This window comes from Cynoglossus semilaevis, chromosome 7 (genome assembly GCF_000523025.1).
Source record: "Cynoglossus semilaevis isolate Cse_v1.0 chromosome 7, Cse_v1.0, whole genome shotgun sequence".
Lineage (NCBI taxonomy): Eukaryota > Metazoa > Chordata > Actinopteri > Pleuronectiformes > Cynoglossidae > Cynoglossus > Cynoglossus semilaevis.
The window spans coordinates 103899-118815 of record NC_024313.1 but is presented as its reverse complement, the minus strand read 5'-3'; the positions used below and the strand labels follow the sequence as shown (position 1 = coordinate 118815).

At 41.0% G+C, this 14917-nt stretch overlaps 1 protein-coding gene across 2 annotated transcripts in view; it reads right to left on the bottom strand.

Annotated features, from left to right (window-relative positions):
* Window positions 1–3518: 3518 nt before the first annotated feature.
* Window positions 3519–14917, bottom strand: part of cdk19 (cyclin dependent kinase 19) — a 31105-nt gene continuing 19706 nt past the window's right edge. For both annotated transcript variants that reach the window (XM_008312613.3, XM_025056874.1), the window contains exons 10-13: window positions 13898–13995; window positions 11656–11734; window positions 7802–8029; window positions 3519–6175 (exon numbers count right to left, since the gene is read on the bottom strand). In XM_008312613.3, the coding sequence (XP_008310835.1) occupies window positions 6050–6175; window positions 7802–8029; window positions 11656–11734; window positions 13898–13995 (531 nt within the window). In that variant the 3' untranslated portion in view covers window positions 3519–6049. The remainder of the gene's footprint in view (window positions 6176–7801; window positions 8030–11655; window positions 11735–13897; window positions 13996–14917) is intronic.

Sequence of the window (14917 nt, the reverse complement as noted above, 5' to 3'; positions counted from 1 at the left end):
TCCAACTGTTTCGTTGGGGCGACGAAACATGAAAGAGCTAACGCGTAACCAGCACTGTTATAGGCACTGTTCTGCTTATACAGAAGTGCGTCCTATAGATGTACAATTATGTTTTTCTTCTTAAATTTAGTGGGTGTGGCTTACAGGTGTGCTCAATAGCAGTTACGGTAATGCTAACATTCAATTTGTTGTACGATGTGAATCTAGATTCATATAAAGAAAAAAGTGTTGCTTTAAAAATGATAAGAACTGAAGCAGAGACATCAACAACAAAACATCAACAAAACTTTAAACCCCATGGAGAAGACCATCAGTAACTGCTGGGACTAAAACTGGTGTGGCCCTATTGTTTTGAAAGGGGGCCGGCTTTTGTTCCTTAGACTGAGGCTCACAATATTGGACATTGAGAATGACCTTTACCTAGAGCAGGGGTTGGGAACCAATGGCTCGCAGATGTGGCTCTTTTGACTTCATTTGACCCTCAGATAAATCTTGGATGGTATTTCTTAACACAAAAGTATTCAATCATTTCACTGATATTCAAGTAAAACATCACAGAAATCATAGCGATAATAATAAAAAAAAATTTGTGTATTTTTGGCAGCAAATACTCTCTTCAAGTTTTTGTTAAATAATTGCAGTAAAATCCTCAGCGTGGTACGTCATCTCTTATTTTGGGCATAAAAAGTGAAAACAAAGTCAGTCGCAGGGGTGTTGCATTTAATGACCGTACAATAAATTCATATTTTTCTTACACGGTGTGTTTTGTATGGCAGGCGGAACCATGTATTTATAACTCTGTTACACATTTTAATACATACATTCTTTTTTTAATATGCGCTGGAGCCAATCACATCGAAACCACGCAGCACCCGAAGTCGCATTAATGTTAGGAACTATTTTATGCATTGGGTAGTACAACGTTATTCATTTTTTAAATAACTTTTTTTTAATACTTCAGAGACTTAGCAATCTCTCCGCTAAAAAGGTCCCTGACCCTGGCTGCAAATAAACCCACACCCGGTAGGTGGCAGTAATAGCCTATTTTAGGTTTTACATATACTGTAGTAACTTTACTAAAGGCTCACTCTTAAAAAAGCTACCACGCAATTATATTGCTACATACAAGTGCGCCACATCAACACTACTATCAAGGATAAAAAGCTACCACGCAATTATATTGCTACGTACAAGTGCGCCACATCAACACCACTATCAAGGATATGCTAAATGTGTGCTAAATGTATTCCATGCTTTGTATTTCTTATATCCAGTGCATTTTAAAAATGGTCTTACTATATGGTAACAAGTGTCATAAAAAAATGTGTACAATTATTTTATTTTTTTTTTTAAATTTTTTTAAATTTAGCGGGCACGGCTCATATTCAGGTGCGCTCAATAGTCCGGAAATTACGGTAGTTTTCTTTGTGGCCTGCTACCAAATAACATCGTGTTTAATAAGGAGTCAATGGCAACTATACCTATGCAAGTTTTTACAAATAAGTAAATACATACTATCAGGTAGTATGTATAGTATTTCAATTCAAGGCGGGAGGCGTGAAAAAAAGTCTGTCCACTAGAGGGGGCATGACAGTAAATACTTGAGAACCACTGCAGTAACACTATTATTTCAGGGGTGTTGAACACAAATTCACAGTGGGCCAAAATTAAAAACTGGGACGATGACTGGGTCGCCATCTTTAGTTTTGCGTAAACATTGAATCTGGAATCAAAACTTAATATTATAAACACAAGAGAAATTCGGTTTGAAATAAAAAAACACACATCAATGGTATTGGTTTCTCATTACGTCTCTCTCTATCTGTAGCCTTTCGAGTTCTTTATTCATCTTTTTTCACAGGCCAAAACCAAAACAACCAAAAACGTATGCATTATAACATAGCGCATACACCGCTCATACCACATTAGCCAACTCTAATACACTTTTGATATGATCTCCTGGGCCAAATATAATGACACCATGGGCCAGATTTGTCCCATGGGCCGGAGCTTGACACCTGTGCATTGCAGTATTTCCATTTTTTTTTATTGTAATTTGTCTTTCCTTTAAGAGGGGAAAATGTCCACAGAAGAGAGACAGATGAGCCCTTTGCTTCCAAAGTCTCATTTACATCACATGTAAAATACAGGTTAATAACAGCACGCGATTCTCACGTGTCGACATCCCTCTTCACATGACTGACGGATCTGCGAGAATATTGCCTCACATGAAAAAGGTTGGAAGTGCAAAAAAATTGGGACCTCTGGCTTATGGTTCGTAGGTAAACAAAATGCATAGTGAAAACTTCATGCCTTTATCGAGAACGTACGCGCATACGCACAACAGAATTGATGCGCGTGTATCGGTAATCCTTCGAGCGATTCAGTGAAATCAAAGGATCACTTTGAAAGAATGTGCAAGTACGTGAAAAAATTTTTAAAGGAAAAACCAATTCAACTGTAAAAACAATTTATATATATATATATATATATATAATATAAAGCTGACTTTAAACCAGTGCCAGTCTGAGTTAAATGTCTAGCTTCATAGGGTCAGAACATTAAGGCAGGGGTGTCAAACATACGGCCCGCGGGCCGTGATAATTTTTGAAAAAAAAAAAAAACACACACATAACACTTCATGTTCAAGAAATGATTTTTAAAAATTGTATTTACTTAGCTCTGAAGATTTATCGAATGTACTTTTTTTGTGTAAAAAGACCAGTCCGGCCCCACTTGATCGGATTAGGTTGTATGCGGCCCCTGAACCAAAATGAGTTTGACATCCCTGCATTAAGGAATAGGACTTACAGGAGAATACGGTGTTCCCTCTCTATATCACGGTTCTCCTTTCGCTCCCTCAGTACATCGCGTTTTTTGTTTTTAAAATCCGATCTCGCGAAATTTCCGCTATATCGCGAAACACAGCAAAAAAACTAATTAAAATTAATAATTAAACTTTTGGCTTTAAAAATGCGGATTCTCGTTTTGAACTTGAGATAAGCGCATTTGCGAACGATCGCTGGTAGCTTTATTTACCTAGATCGTCACAGCATACTATTGGCTAATACAATGGCTAACGGAGCATGCTCTTCTGTTCCTCTCGCTGATTGGCTCATGCATCGTAGCATCTCTCAGCATCTTCCCTTGGCTGTCGGCCACTCTCTCGTTCACTTGGCTCTGCGTCGCCATCGTACAACTCTACTGTGCATGTAATTATGTTAGAAAGGGTAATATATAATAATATATACCTAAATAATATAATAACTATCTCGCCTCTACTTCGCGGATTTCCCCTTTTCGCGCTGGGTCTTGGAACGCAACTACCGCGATAGGAGAGGGATCACTGTATAACCCTTTCAGATCTTGTTACAGCTTTTTGCTGATTGGCAGCAGTCAGTGCAATTCTGTAAGGTATATGTATAAACAAAATGCATAACAAAAACAAAAATACTCTTACTCCAAATATCATGTGCACACATATACACACACTCTCACTATTGATGATTGATTTTTGAAACATTAGGCAGTAACAGTCTGGAGAAGCGTCTTTGAAGTGGAGTGCGGCGTGTTGTGGATATAGGTATAAGTAGCTGCCCTGTATGTACGTAAGAATTTCGTAGGACTAACATTAGTTACTGCAAAGGTTCCAATGGCATTAGTGTAGGCTCTGGCCACAGCGAATGAAAGTGTCTAATTCTAGTCGCTATCTTTGAGGCTTCACTACTGAAATACCACGATTTAAAGTTGGTGTTGAATGCATATTTTTCATTTCTCTACTTCCGACTAGGGATGTCCGATAATATCTGCCGACCGATATCGGAATAATTATGTAACATCCGTAAGAATCGTTATCGGTTTTCCTCCGATAATGAAAACCCGATAACACGAAGCCTGGGTATGGTCAAATGATCGTGTGCCCTAAAAATAGTTCTGGGGCCGTTTATGTGAAATCTATATCTGCTATCTAGTGTAACTCACTAGATGGCAGCATTGCAGATCATTTTATTAATCGATTCTAAAAAACAGAATGCTGGTGTCCAGGAACTCATACTGCTATATCGGTATCGGTTGATGTCGGAATTAGAAATGAAGTGTTTGAACAATATCAGCATATTGGATATCGGCAAAAAGTTAATATCGGACATCCCTGCTTGGAATTTTGTGTACGTTACACTAAGGTCAAAGTACAACGGAGATGACAGTGCTTGCTCTGATGTCCTATCGTTCTTTCCTCTCATAGCTTTGTTACATTATCTACAATGACATCAACAACATTCGGCAAACTCAAAGTAAAAATTCTATTGAAAAGTAAAAAAAAAAATAAAAAAATCTATTTACAAAGTCGCTATTGCTGTACATATATGTTAGGGCTGGGCAAGTTGATACAATAATGCATTACTGATTAATCCACAATCCACATTTCATGTTGCTGTTTGCATTGAATTATCATTATTATTATATTAAAAGTGAATTGCTCGGTGATGAATTAATTACACGTTAAAACTAACAATGGATAAAGGAAAGGGTTTGGGAAGCCATAAGCATTCGGAGTGGATTGAATAAATTAACGATGCGTAAAAACAGGTAGGGACAAAAACAATGTATAGCAGAACTAAAATGATTTGTAACCCCTACATTTTTTTTTTACCTCTGAAGTATCGCTTTAGTGCAGTACACCCGTTAATTTGCTGTCAATCGATAAACAGTTGTAATCAGTTGGCAGGGTAGCTTTGGATGAATGTGTTTGTGATTAATCGTGTTTGTGATTAATCGTGTTAATGGCTGGGTTTGCGACTTATACTCAGGTGCAACTTGTTACTGTTCTTGAACGGTTGTCATTTTCACACCGACAGCCGCTAGAGGGCACTCTAGGCTTGTGTACTAGTATCTGCTACTCCTGTACCATTGAAAATGTACATGGGCGTTATTTTCACACTGACAGCCACTAGTGGGCACTCTAGGCTTGTGTACGAGCATCTGCTACGGACTGTAAGTCGCACTGTTTTTCATCCTTTGGCTGGAGCGACTTATAGTCCGGGAAATACGGTAATCCTGTTTAATCATCAAGGTAAATTGTCTTGCACTTTGACTCGAGGTTCAATCACCCAGGAGTACACGGGTTAGTAGCGGAAGATGTACGTGTTTCAAGACTGATGCAATAATGGAATGATTAATATAGAAAAATGTCAAGAAAGGTACGCAAAGGTAAAATTCAAATGGTACGAAAATATGAAATAACATATGTACATTTTCTGCATAACGTTGGTGGATTTTAGTCGTTGCGTTACAGTTTCGTCATCAATCATAAGGTTGCCTTGTAGTATGTTTCGAGAATGTCTGACCAAAAGTTTGATTTATGGGCTGACTGCTATTGCAGCGTGTGCAAACAATACCGCGTGTATCGACTGCGAATAAGAGCATGGAATAGACAATGGAATTTTCTTTTGCGATATTCAGTACGCGTCATTCTACCCACTACCAATATGTAACTCCTACAACGAATATGTAAAGGGAATACTGCTGTAAAAAAAAAGCACTTATTTGTTTATAGTGTTAGCAAACCGAACGGTATTGCACTTTTTTCCATATACCGCTACACTTTATATAAAAGTGTGCGAAACTCGACTGCTGACATAATTCATTCATTTCATTATTAATAAATATTAATAGTTTCATTTCGTTCATTTTCTTCAGAACAATGAATAATTGCAGAAAATAATGCGATTAATACTATTACAATTTGTAATTATTGCCCAGCACTAAAATATGTATATATAAAATATATATATATATATATAAACACGGATTTCCTTATGTAAGTGCCACGGCTTCCTTTGTGTTCAGGTCCTGTTTTCGACCTAGCCAATTGTGGGCTCACAGCAAGTGGATAGGCTGACTTGGAATGATTCGCTCCGCAGATGGAGGTACTCCCAGCATGTGGCAGCCATGGGCCTCCTGCTGTCGTCCGCTTTGGTTCGTATGGAAAGAACAGGAAGAGGAGGAACTGGCTTGTAGAGTTCAAGAGATCAGGAGTGTCGGGGAACCCTCAGTAACGATGGGACTGGTGGGTATACTGCGAAGTCTGCTGGGAGGATGATGAGTATCCTATGGTGCTCTGGGGCTGCGTGGAACCTTGGATGTTGCTTTGGTAACCCAGACGGGAGCTGGAGTGCTAAAGGTTGGAAAGGAAATGTCAGTGAGCATCACCGAAAATCTTGCCACTGTAGCCAAAGAGCCTTTTTTTCACTCACTATACTTCACAAAATATTCAATAACATCAGGATTTCCGAGAGCTGCCCCACCTTATATCATGATAAAATAAGTTCCCAACGTATGTAAAAAGCACCAATGGCTGGGTATGCTACATTCCATTGATATTGTCTACATAAGTATCTAGGTTTGCAGTCGAGTGTAAAGCCGCTGGGATGAGAATTAGCACCTCTCCGAGGCCATGGTTCTCGACCGGACAAAAGGTGGTTTGCACCCTCCGGATTGGGGAGGAAGTTCTGCCTCAGTTGGAAGAGTTTAAGTATCTTGGGGTCTTGTTCACGAGTGACAGTAGGATGGAACGTGAGATGGACAGGCGGATCGGGCCGTTGTGGTGAAGAAGGAGCTGAGCCTAAAGGCGAAGCTCTCGATTTACCTGTCGATCTACATTCCTACCCTCACCTATGGTCATGAGCTCTGGGTCATGACCGAAAGAACGAGATCCCGGATACAAGCGGCTGAAATGAGCTTTCTCCGCAGGGTGGCAGAGCGCTCCCTTAGAGATAGGGTGAGGAGCTCTGTCACACGAGAGGAGCTCGAAGTAGAGCCGCTGCTCCTTCACACCGAGAGGAGTCAGCTGAGGTGGCTTGGGCATTTACATCGCATGCCCCCCCGGACGCCTCCCTCTAGAGGAAGACCTAGGACACGCTGGAGCGACTACGTCGCTCGGCTGGCCTGGGAACGCTTTGGGGTTCCCCCAGAAGAGCTGGAGGAAGTGTCAGGGGAGAGGGAAGACTGGGTGTCCCTGCTCAGACTGTTGCCGCCGCGACCCGGCCCCGGATAAGCGGTTGATGATGGATGGATGGATGGATGGAAGGATCTAGGTAAGTATCTCAGGGTGCCAAAGGACTGATGGGGCGTTTAAAAGTTGTAGTACTCTGCGCAGGATACTCTACTAACCTAGCAGTATAGTCCATAGAATCAATTAAAAATCAATCAAAAATTAATCACCTCAATCAGTTGATTTTTGTTTTTGGTACGGTAATGTTACTCAGAGTATCGTCTAGATCAGCGGTGTCAAACTCATTTTGGTTCAAGGGCCACGTACAGCCAGATTAGATTCATCAAGCGGGCCGGATTGAACCTCCAAGCGAGCCGTATGTTTAACACCCCTGCTCCAGATGAAAGGCCGTATTATGTCTCCAAGCGAGCCGTATGTTTAACACCCTGCTCAAAATAAGTGCTACTTATGTGTACAATGTACATGCTAGTGAGGTGCTAAACCACATGTTACACACTACACTACTAGTTCACAGCTAACACACTACGGTATGTCCCAGTATGCGGCTAAATTGCAGCTAACATGGTCCTAAATAGTGCTCATATTCCTAGCGGGCCAGTTCTGTCTAACGGGCCATATGTTTGACACTCCTGCTCTAGATTCTCTCCCCTGTCATTGCGTCAGTAGTCATTTCCCGTGATAATTTCATGAGCTCAATGACCAGTTGTCCTGATTTCTTAACGGGTCACATTTAGGTCTGAGTATGAGTGAAATTTGACCTTCAAACTGCGTGTAAAATGTCTGATAGACCTGGTATTCAGACTGTAGCACTCCTGTGCCTGAGGAGACCCCCGGGGGTCCAATTCGAGGTTTCTTGTTGGGTGGTCCTTGGTCTTGGCCATGTTGTAACCCACTGCTTGTGGTCACCCCCGTGGTGCCAGCGGTGCCGTTCGTTTGGGCTGAACTCTGCTGTGACGGTGCCTGCTGGGCTGTATTCTGTTGTTGACCTGCTGTTTGCTGGTGCTGTTGGGTCTGGTTCTGAAGACCAAAAAAAAAAAAATCAGTTGTAAAAGTCAATGTTACAACGGGTGAGGGAGTCTTGGGGGTTGAGGGTTGGTAACAGTGTGGGGGAGGTTCGTAAAGGGTAAATATATATGTAAATAATATAATAACTATCTCGCCTCTGCTTCGCAGATTTTCGCTAAGAGTCTCGGAACGCAGCTACCGCGATAGGAGAGGGACCACTGTACATCATCTTGCTAGCCTCGATATATCTCGCCTCCAAACAGACAAGTTGACAAGAGGGAATAAGTGAATAACTGTCACTCATCCACTCTTTATGGAGGGAGGCGGGGCTATACCCACAGAGTATGTATGCCGAATTTGTTTGAAAGTGGCGGCAACAACAAAAAAAGCAAAATAACAAACTTGCATGCCCACGTAAAACATAACCTTCCGACCTAGTTTTCCCAACTGGGGGAAAAAAGATGCGCCTCGGGATGCGGCCTTTATCCCGACGGTCAACATTTACTGAAACTGAAAACTACAGCCTCGCTACGTCGCAAAAAAGCTATATATTTTTGTTCTATTTAGGGCGAGAAAGAATGCATAACTTATTTATTATCTGATTCTGAACAATGTTTTACTTTGGAAAAATCACCAGATTCTCCCTGTCTATGAGTCACACTTGATGCATGTCAAAATGCTTGCCTTGGTCACATGTCTTACCTACATCAGCTACCTTCTTAAAAGGTCCGCTCCAGCGGGTAACACATAAGACTTGACTGCTAAACTGAAACCCCCAAGCTAGCAAAATGAACAAGGCAGTTTCCGACTGGCGAGTTCCCACTGTTCTTCCATATTAGTGAGAGTGGAATTTTAACAAAATAAAAAAATAATAATAATAAAAAATGTTTGTGCTTAAGCTATTAAAATTGTTCAGAACAATTTTAATAAAATAATTTCATTTATTTTAATCAATCAATCTTTTTTTTTTTAAAAAGTAATAAAGTGTAATAAAGTGTCATTAATATTACTATTATTGTTAATTCAACACACAGCTGCTCAGCTCCTTCCTCATGTGGGGCACTCGGGCTGTTTCAGGGGCAGATGGAGTTGGGGGCTCACGGACAGCTGCTGCAGCTGCTGCACCAGACGAATCTGCTCGGAACGCAGCATTATTAAGACAGAGGGGAGGTCAGCTGACTATAAACAGCTAGCTAAACATTTGACTGTATTTGTTATTAACCACACAAACCACTAACAAACCCATATTGTTTTGGTTTTTTTTAATACTGGGTGACATATTGTCAACTCGGCTGCTTTCCTTTCTTTTAGTTTCTCCGCCTCCTTAACCGCTGTGGCGCTGTCTGTGACAAACGGGAGCACTGCAGCATGATCTGGTCGGACTGAACCATTTTGCATAAATAGACAGGGGTGAGCGGTAATGTTTCCAAAACAAATGAGGTTATATGTTTAGTTATTGTTACAAGTACATTGTAAACAAAACTATTTGTAATTATAAGTTACTGTAGTTTATAACTTAGTGCCACATTATTTTTTGTCGGTATTATAACTCCACTGATCATGGGCCCTTAATGATTGATGCGCCACTTGTCCAGCTCACTCAATCACACACTCAACAGAAATGTACCATATATGAGCCAATAACTTATGGTCAGAATGTCACTATTGCCATAAACAGGTATTCAGATTATCCAAGATTAAGACCAACCAACATTAAAACGTAACCCAAAATAACACATATTACAATATTATTGTTGTATAATATTCTTTTTGCGATGTATATCTTGGTATTTACGAGATGTACAGGCTTTCAATTTTACCGTCCCTGTGTTGCTGCAACAAACGAAAACATCCAGGTTCAGTCTCGGCTCTCGACTTTTGTAATTTTCCCTTGTTTTGTGTCCTACTCTGGCTTGAACAAATACGTGTTTACGGCAATTATGGTAAGAAGCTTCTGGTACAAATGTAGATCTGGCTCGTCGTGGTAACAGCAACATTTAAAAACAGATTCACTTGAAACTTCACATTTCTTGAAGGCATTTAAGACAGAACACAGGCATTTTTCTATGGTTTGGCCTCAGAACACAGGCATTTTTCTATGGTTTGACCTGTGTGCAGTCAAAAACGCGACAGCCACGTTGAAGATGAAAGGATGCACGCAATACTTGAGAGCAGTTTGAGCCCTGTCATGTTGAAGAGTGTTAAAGTGAGTTAGCCCCGGAGCTAATGTTAGCTTCAGCTCTGGAGCAGATCACTAAGTCTCCCCTGTGCATTCCAACTACAGTCAGGGCTCCGAAGCAGGAACAAGCTAACGTGTAACCAGCCGTGTTACAGGCACTGTTCAGAAAAAAATGTATTTAATTAAAAGTGAAAAAAATATTTCTGTGTAATATCCCATGATACAGAATAATCACCTATAGCAAGTCTTTTTTTAAATTTAGTGGGTGCGGCTCATATTCAGGTGCGCTCAATAGTCCGGAATTTATGGTATACACAATATGTATATTGTGAGGCAGCGACGTCCCCGTCCTGACCTCACTTAGCATTTCCACCTAAATAACAAAGGAAGAATACATTTTTTCTTATGGTGAATCCACAATCCGTCCCCGGCTAGTGGCGCAACTAGCCCGGCGTTGCCTCCCTGTCTTGGTGAATGTATGTTCGCCTTCTGTCATCCAATGCTCCCACGCAGCTCGTAATTTAACTTTAAACGCCATGTTAACACCAATATTTAGCGGTTGGAATTCTTTGGTTAATCCACCCGGAATGAAGCCAAGTCCCCGAATTAGTTTGCTTCACTTGGGTTTTGACAATATCGGTGAAATGGGCGCGCATGGAGTCGCAGATCAAAAGGGACGGAGATTTGTGGAAAAGGGTAGTGACCTAAGTTGGACACCGGAGGACGCTGTTGTTGTTCGCCGCTCCAGAGTCAGGCGGTTGGGCTTTATAAAATCGGTTCGAGGTCAGTAAAGCGCAACCTGAAGTAATATATAAGCTGTTATAAGGCGCACTGTCGAGTTTTGGGATAATTAAAGGCTTTTAAGTGCGCCTTATCGGGTGGAAAATACGGTACATGATTTCCCATAGCCAAAAGACACAACCAATAACTACAGCGCTATAATTATGACAGGAAACACGAAATGCCTAAACAACGATAACAACATAAACCCTCACCCCTACACCGAACGCAAGTTTCCCCTCTCCAACGCGGGAAAATAAAAGCAGAACTCTCCCAGAGTGTGCGTTTCCGCTGGGACACTTTATGCTGCCGGACCAGGAACTGCAGCGGCGCGAACTTGAGTATGTGTACTGACTGGTGAAGCGGCAACCTTGTGTACCTCACTGTCCGCTATGATGTTGAAACAAATGGATTTTGTCGGTGACACACTCTGTTGTGTTTGTTTGTCTACGCGGGTTTTACTTTAAGCGGTTTAGCATTTAGCGTTCCGGTATGTATTTCCGCAATGCCTTATGGGTAACGTAGTCCATGAAAAAAATGATATAAACGGGCGGTAAAGGAATTCAACTATGCTCAAACCATCGTTTTTTTAAAAAAAATCAAAGCATGTTGTTAAAATGTTAGTTAGATAGCAATGAACTTTATACATACAAAAGTAATATAGTACTTGAATAATTACCTTCTCTGTTTTCTCCTCTGGCTCATCCTCATTCAAAAACTCTCGTTTTGGGTATGGAATCTGACACCCAGCAAACACACTGATGGGAACAGAAAGAAGTCGGTGATTAGAACATCTCTGATCGTACAGATAAATCTGGTCCTTTGGAAACATGAGAGTTTACTCAAGAGTAAACTTGAGTTTACAATAATAAGGGGGAACATTCGGCATTTTGACTGGTCAAAAAAGAAAAAAAAAAGCATTTAAAAAGATTAACTTCTGCTATTTTTGCAGCCCGTAATCTTTCATTGAGATTCCAATTTCCCTTTTTTTCCTCTTATTCTACTTGAAGTATCCCTTTTTAAATCTTTTTTTTTTTTAGTTAGTATCAACAAGGCGTATAAGATTTTTGGTGCTTTACAAATGAAATGTGTTTATTATCAGCTGGTATTTTCTTGTCTTTCCTTTCTGTTACAAGTGATCCGATCTGCTCAAGAAAGATTTTTTTGCCTAAAATGGACACCAGGTGGCAGTAAAAGAACATAATAGAATTTGTATCGTCAGCATACGGACTGACAAGAAAATCCTGTCCTGCAATTTTGCCTGTTTTGACCATCCTGAAAATCACTTTGTCCTTACATTTCCCATGATTCCAGTTGTTTGTTCGACGTTACCTCCATCAGTTCTGCCTCAAATGGGCAGACGAAACGATATAGTTCCTTAACGTTGTTGTCCCTGTCAGGCTGGACCTTGGAGTTTATATTTGTGCCGTGCTACCGGGCCTGTCATTGGTTGTTTCATCAGAAACATTTCACAAACATTCTCCAGGTTGTTTTCTGGCATTGTACAGTAGTTTGCCACCTTAAATGGATTCCGTCTGGCCGGACGGACGAGAGGTTATCGGATAAATGAGGCTACCAAGTTTGTGTCAGAACGCTGTGCTCAAACACAAACAGACTTAAAACGGACCAAACGCTCCGAGTATTTGTGTTGTTTTCGAAAGTACCTAATCTGGTGAACACTCATCTTGTTATGATAATGGGAACTTTTAGCGTGTCAAACTCAAGGCCCGGGGGCCAAATGCGGCCCGCCAAGCCGTTTCGTGTGGCCCGTGGGAGTTTAGTAAAGTCCATTTAGCAGAGTTTCTTAATATAAGATGTTTTTACACAGCAATGGACAATATGTGTTATTGCTTGAATAAATAATAATCAATTGCAGAAACATGTATTAGTCTGTTATGGAGTAGTTACATCTATACCAGTGGTCTCCCCGACCTTTTTTGTTCCAAGGACTGGTCAGCCAGTACCACCCGTTACTACAGACCGGTAGCAAGGGGCTGAGCATTGAAGGATCATTACATTTTTCAAAATAAAACAGTAGAGTATCAGAGTCCGATTGACCTATTATATCCAGTTGTATGTTGCCAGTATCAATATCAGTGCATCCATGGCTGCACGGTTTCAAGCATTCCCCACATTAATTCATATTAATCAATAAGTCCCTGTGCATCTTTCACAAATCAAATGTCCATCCATCCATCCATCCATTTTCATCCGCTTATCCGTTACCGGGTCGCGAGGGCAGCAGTCGCCACCCAAATCACATTGCACCGTACCAACCCCCCTAAACCTTCCTGCAGCTGGTGAGTCCACTGGAAGGTACCAACCACCCTAACTGGGATCCGATCTTGCCCAGAAGGTGAACCCTGGGGTTACACACCAATTACAGAGACATTACCTCTGGGCCAAAGCGCCACACAAATCAAATGTATAAAGAGATCGATTGTCCCGATTCTTCTCATCTTCACTTCCCTAAATTTTGGTTTGGCTTGGCACGTTCTGACTTTGACCCATGACCATAATCAGTTGCTAACCCTGCTTCGGTGAGTCATAAAAGTTATACTATTGTGATTTTTGAAAAAAAAAAAACGTTAAGGTCCTGTAACTAATCTTACATTATCTGTCAATGGCAGCAGTTGAGATTTATCAAATTTGCAAAAACAAAAACCATCCTTATTCAATCAAATTTTTTTTTTGTTCTTGCGCATGATTGCTTAAATACCTAAAGAAGATAAAGCACCTCAGTGGTAAACCTTCCGGACCCAAGTCTGGTGTGTCCAGTGTTGTGGACATGACTTAAACACGAGATCTTTAAATCATGCAAATCACCCGCTGGTAGGAGTGGTTAGTTGCTAAATGCAAAACCTGCAAGCGACAAGACTGTGGGTGCAAATATTGCAGTGTGAACAAGAGTAAAAGCTCACTCAGTGGTTGGCAATGGGTCCTCAAGGAAATATGGATCCTGTAATGCCTGCTCTGATGTGATTCTCTTGGTGGGGTCCATGGTAAGGAGTTTCTGCAGCTGGGGACAAAATGTGGTAGCAGATGTAGCTATCAGGTACATTGTACATAATGACATAAGGTTGTACTGACAGAAGTGCTAGGAAACATCAAACGTACACCCAAAGTACCGTAAGTTTTGGTCTATAAGCCGCTACTTTTTTCGCACGCTTTGAACCCTGCGGCTTAAACAATGATGCGGCTAATTTGTGGATTTTTACGGGCTAACGAAGTTCATACAGCTAGCGACCAACGACTAGATAGACTACTGTTAGTTATACCAGTATCCAACTTCCCTGTTTCTGTTTACCTCTGCTGCGGACAAGCACAAAGTGAAGCGAGTTAGCCCCGGAAGCTAATGTTAGCTTCGGCCCTGGAGCAGATTACCAAGTCTCCCCTGTGCATTTACAGCAGGAAAGAGCTAACGTGTAACCAGCCGTGTTACGGGCACTGTTCGGGAAAAAAAAGCATTTATTTAATTAAAAGTGAAAAAAAAATCTTTCTGTGTAAAAATCCCATGGTACAACATGGACACCTGTGGCTTATAGCGAAGTGCGGCCTATATATGTACAATAATTTTTATCTTTTTTAATTTAGTGGGTGCGGCTTATATTCAGGTGCGCTCAATAGTCCAGAAATTACGGTACTTGAGTGTGGAGCGAGAATTCACTCTCTCCATGAGCCAGCTGGTTTCGGAACTGGTAGAACTTGGAGGTGTACTCAAACGAAGAAACGTACGGTGGTGCGTATTAACCTGTAGGCTCACAGTTTTGTGGACATATTCAGGAAGCGTTACGGAAATTATGGCAAGGGTAGGCTAGTTGTCACTATTAATATGTGAGCGAGACACAAGCATTTTTTTTGCTTTATGTATGTGTGTGTATATACATATATTTCTATGTGTAAATATATATATAAATAAATAAATGAAACAAATAAATTGA